The 5,745-nt window shown below is 34.9% G+C and overlaps 1 protein-coding gene across 1 annotated transcript; it reads left to right on the forward strand.

Moving 5' to 3' along the window:
* The first annotated feature begins 1,709 nt into the window (after positions 1-1,709).
* On the forward strand, positions 1,710-3,158 carry LOC109206882. The gene is made up of 3 exons (XM_019369744.1): positions 1,710-1,914; positions 2,281-2,531; positions 3,111-3,158. Exons 1-3 carry the CDS (start codon positions 1,710-1,712, stop codon positions 3,156-3,158), a joined length of 504 nt encoding a protein of 167 aa, XP_019225289.1.
* Positions 3,159-5,745: the final 2,587 nt, after the last annotated feature.

Genomic DNA, 5,745 nt, shown 5'->3' on the forward strand with positions numbered 1-5,745 from the left:
GTTCAGGTAACGTTCTAAACTTTTGTAATGCAGGTTCCTTTTCTTTAATAGCAAATGATGAAAAGTTGGGCATGTTTAGATAGCTTCAAGCAATTTTCTCAAAGGATTTGCTGAATGTTTGAATGCCAAAACCTGCACATTCATAACCAGTTTCATAGTTGTATTTAAATAGTCTAGTTTATTTTGTTTTGACCCACCTATGTTCCTCGTTGTTAGTTTAAACTGATTGGATCTGGTACATACTCTAAAAGAACAAGAGAATGAATGTTTCAATAAGTCGCAATATGAGTTTCGTTTAGTTTTTCTATCCACAAAACCATGTACTTTAGCCCTTGTTATGTTTGAATGCTTCTGGAAGGTGGGTGTGGTTGATTTCTGATATCTTACAACTTTCTGTTAAGTTCCTTATGTGAACAAGTAAGGGGCTTGTCTCATGTAATGAATGATTTGCGACAACTTGTAGACTTATTTTGGCATAATTCATTTTGACCCTTTTTGAGCTATATAGAGCAGTGTAGATGTCATTAAGTTAAAGAAAAATATAAAATTATTTTATTTTTAATTTATGCTCCATACAAGTTTGATGTTAGTTTAGCAGGCTTTAAAACTAAGAATGACTGTGATAGTAAAATAAGTTGAAATCATGAGTTAGTTTAACTTGTGGAAATTTTTTATTTATTTATATATATATATATACTAAATCAAGAGTTCATTAGTTCTAACTAGTTGCTGGCTCATTTCATCATTGGCAAGAAGTTGGCCATTTCTTTAAAATAGATAGAGTTGGTTTTACATTAATTTGCCTTGTTTTCCGTAAAAAATTAGATTTTTTTTTCATCAATTTAATTACCTAATCATTTCTAGTAATTAATAAAAGCGCTAGACAAATTTTAAGAACAACTGTAGCTTTATATTAGTTTCGTCATTTTAATTGATAACAACAACAATAAGAATAAGGTTATAAGTAAGTTCAATATTTAACTAAGTTTTATACATTTTCTTACCACCACTAAGCTACAAATATGCACTTTCTTTTGCGACAAAAATGAACAATTTTTTATTTTTATTTTATAATCTAACCCCTATAGTAGGTCGTCTTACCCAAGGTAAATAATTTTGTCTTAACCGATGTCGGGAAGACTCGCTTCGGAATAAAGACATAAATAAAATGTCAAGGTCGTGAGGACACGCCTTGTTCCAATTCTTTCAAATAAATAATTTTTTATTTAATTGCTTTCGAGCAGGCTTCAGTTTTAGGTGCGACGCACGAACTAAGATCGGGGATACTCGTCCTAGTTTAAAGTTAATAAAGTCATCAACAATAAAAGTTGTCATAGGCAAACATAAAATCAAATAAAGCACCGTTTTATCTAAAAATTAATTCAAGCCAATTCTAGTCAATAAAAGCGACCGTGCTAGAACCACGGGACTTGGGGAATGCCTTAACCTTCTTCCCGGTCAACAGAATTCCTTACCCGGACTTTGTTTTCGCAGACCAATAATAATAGAGTCAAACCTTCCTTCGACTAGGGATTCAAACAAAAGGTGACTTGGAACACCCAAAAAATCAATTCCAAGTGGCGACTCTGAGCAATAAAATAATCCCTACTCAAGTTTTGTCACTTTAATTGGAAAAACTCTTTAACCCCCAAATCCACAATATTCTTTTCGGGGTAGAAAAGGGGTGTGACAGATACAAAGACAGACTTATGGCTAAGGGGTACAGTCAACAAGAAGGCCTAGATTACACTGAAACATTTTCACCTGTGGCAAAAATGGTGACTGTTAGGTTTGTGGTTGTTGTTGCTAAACACTGGCCTATATTTCAAATGGATGCACACAATGCATTTCTACAAGGAGATCTTCTAGAAGAGGTCTATATGGATATCCTCAGGGGTTTGCTAGCCAAGGAGGGTATCATAGAGTCTGCAAACTACATAAGTCTCTATACGGACTTAAGCAGGCTCCAAGACAATGAAATAAGAAGCTGACTGATGCACTACTACAACTAGGATTTACTCAAAGTCATTTTGACTATTCCCTGTTCACAAAAGCACATGCATAATAAGTTGGTTGTGGTGTTAGTCTATGTAGGATCTTCTTGTAACTGGAAGCTGTAATAAGTTGACTCTGAAGACAAGGAATGAACTGAAGCTGAAGTTCAAAATGAAGGACTTGGGAGAGCTTAAGTTCTTCCTTAATTTGCCAGATCAGACAAAGGGATTGTCATGAGCCAAAGAAAGTATGCTCTAGAACTAATTGCAAAAATGGGACTTTGAGGTGCTAAGCCTGCTGGTGCACCACTGGAAACTAATGTGAAGTTGACATCTACTGAGTATGATTCATTTGTCAAAAATAATGAAGGTATTGAGAACAAGTTACTCAATGATGCAGGCTCATACCAAAGGCTTGTTGGCAGACTATTGTATTTGACAATGACTAGGGTTGATATTGCCTTTGTAGTGCAAGTGTTTAGTAAATTTATGCACAAGCCCAAACAGTCACATGGAAGCTGCTCTAAGGGTAGTAAGGTATATTAAAGTTGCACCTGGACTTGGCCTGCTAATGTCAGCTCAAGGATTAGACAAACTACAAGATTTCTGTGACTCAGACTGGGGAGGATATTTGTTACTGGCTATCTAGTGAAGTTTGGCAATGCTCTAGTGTCCTGAAAATCTAAGAAGCAAGACACTGTTGCTAGAAGTTTAGCTGAAGCAGAGTTTAGAAGCAAGGCTTCAACTGTGGTAGAACTAACCTCGATGACTGGTCTGTTAAGGAATTAGGAGTAACTCTATGAAACTTAAAGATTTTCATGAAAGAAACACGATTTTGAAAAAAAATAATCTGAAAAAGGAAAAAAAAATCTAATGGACAAATGGGGCCTTTTAAGAATGGGGGGTTTCTTCGGGAGAAATTCAAAAATAGCCAGATTTACAAGTGTTCGTTCAAAAATAGCCCAGTTTCAAAAGTAATCGAAATCTAGCCACTTTTTATGTGAAGATAAATCTGAGCGAAGACACTATTCAAAACTCGGAAAATACGCCAGTATATTATGCTGGAGTTCCAGCATAAGTATACTTGAACTCCAGCATATTATACTGGAGTTCCAGGATAAGTATGCTGGAACTGAATCATTTTGTGCTGGAGTTCCAGCATAAGTACACTAGAACTCCAGCATAATATACTGGAGTTCCAGCAAAGTATAGCGGTCCAGTATAATATGCTGGAAGTTCATACACAAGTGCCGGAATCTCCAGTATATTATGCTGGAACTTTCCGTGTGTTGGAGTTCCAGCATAATATGCTGGAAGTTCATATACAGGTGCACCGAACTCCAGTATAATATGTTGGACCGGTCTCTGTTGCAGCAAAATAATGGCTATTTTTCATTGACTATCCGAAAACTGCCTAGACCGTGCTATTTTTACGGTTTCTTCTCATCATCGCCTACCATATGTTGTCCACTACAAAAATCTTACCACCAACTAGTGTATACCCAAAATTTAATTAATTTGCTAGCTCTGGGAGCCAACATTAAGTAGTTAAATTACGTTCTTTTGTATGTTACGGTTGAACACTCACTTTACTTTATTTTTGTTTAATTGATTATCAATTATATTTAGACTTTAGAGTGTGATGCTCAGTCTGCAATTTGTTAGCTATTGCTACTACTACTACTTTAGAAATACAATACGTGATACCACTTCCTGTTTTGATCTATATTTAACATTTTGTGAAAAGTTCGAAATTTAAGTGATCAAAATTTATGTAACACAAAAATCAGATGCAGTTCATTTGTCGGTCTATAGTCCGTGCATGGGCAGTTTGGTGCACCAAGTATGCTGTATTTTCACAGATTTCAAGAATGGTCCATACTCTGTGGGAGTATTAATGGTTGCTTCCATGACTCTAACTCATAACCTATCAATCACATGAAAATAATTTTACCGTTACTCGCAGGCCTCCATCGATCTAGTCTATATATCAGGTGACTCTTTTTTTTTTTTCCAGTTGGTTATTGGTAATGTATGGGTCAAATTCTATCACAAGAATACTTAAGTCAGGGTGGTATTAGCGAAACATTCCCAGGCAGCCATGTGTCGAAGTGGTTTAAGGAACGATATGGAGGTTGTGGTCGAAGAATCAGCAAGGACTGAGGTCGAGGAGTCATCAAAGGTCGAGGCCGAGGTCGAATACTCTTGACAGAGTTATAACTGTTAGAAATTTGTATTTGTAAAATAATTTTGGAGAAAATAAAATAACATAAACAGAAATGTAAACGAAATAACAAAAACCAATTCGAGCCCACTGAATTCACAGTGTTTCCTTAAGGAATTTAATCCCCTCCTAGTACCCAAGGTTATGGATTATTTCCTCCCAGGATAGAACGAATTACACACTGGTGTAATAGTACTTCAAGCCCCAGTATTTCAGCGAAAACAAAGTTCGGTAGCAAATCACACTTACTGTTGCTTTCTGTGAAGTCAAAAATGTAGAAGACAGGAGAAGAACTCAGAAAATTCGTATGAAAATTCTGAGAAGAATAGTCTTGTATTTATAGCCAAAGTTGGGCTGAAATCTGATGAGGTGCAACTCTTCAGAATGGCTGTTTATGCAAAACGACCACAGCATAAATGCCATAACATAAATGGCTATTTACTCAACAATAAAGAGGGAAAATAAAGAGGAAAAATTGAAGAGGGTAGTTTAATTTTCAGTTGCACAACTAAAAAACGGATTGGATTTAATATTAATATTTATTTTAATATTAATATTTTGTTAGTAAACAAATATTTAATAATATTTCTGTTAATATTTTAATATCAGCAAATAAATTTGGTCCAAAAAATTAATCAATCAATCGTTTGACCAAATCCGAATCTGAATCATCCGAAGCCGAGCCGAGCGAGCGACGATGACGACGAATGCGCGAGACTTGCCTTCTTCTCAACTCTTTAAGAGTTAGAAGAAGAGCAATTGCTTATACACCCATAAAAAACCTCTTTCTCTTTCAATATGGGACAATGTCCCTTTGCCAAGAGGAAAACTTAAAATTTCACTTAAAAATTTCATTTCCCTCCATGTCCCATTCACCCTATTTTAAGTATATCATATACTTAAAATCTCAACAATAATGCCTAGTTTCAAGATAAGGCATAAAAGAGAATATTCTAGTGGATATTCTCTGCACTTGTACTATTAGGATTTCTAGGAACATATTCCCTATAAATAGAAAGAGACACAATGATAGGGGACATAAAATATTCACTTGTGAAATACACTTTTGACTTTATAGAGAAAATCTGGTCGTATTGTAATTACACAAAAATAACCTTTTTACTATAATTCTTGCGTACCCTTTTCTACTGGATCCGAGAATATATGGGACATTCAAAGGCTTATCCATCATTCTTCATTGTCAGAAAGAACATCCGTTGATTTCATCTTTTTTCGGGTGACTCATTCGCATTTATTTACCTAAATATCATTTATTGTTGTTCATCACTATTTATTGCTATATTACTTTTGTTAAAATTCTCGAATACAGCATTGTTGTGCAATTTCATAACCTCCAGAATAGATCGACGTACTACCTATCATAATACTAAGAATTTTGTCTTTAGAATATTATTGTTAACCAAGATTTACTTCTATTTGCATAAATTTAATTAGTTGAACCAAGATCTATATTTTTGGTCAAACAGGTAATATGTTATTTTGCTTACTCCTTAAAGAGAGGGGGGG

This window comes from Nicotiana attenuata, unplaced genomic scaffold, assembly GCF_001879085.1.
Source record: "Nicotiana attenuata strain UT unplaced genomic scaffold, NIATTr2, whole genome shotgun sequence".
Taxonomy (NCBI): domain Eukaryota; kingdom Viridiplantae; phylum Streptophyta; class Magnoliopsida; order Solanales; family Solanaceae; genus Nicotiana; species Nicotiana attenuata.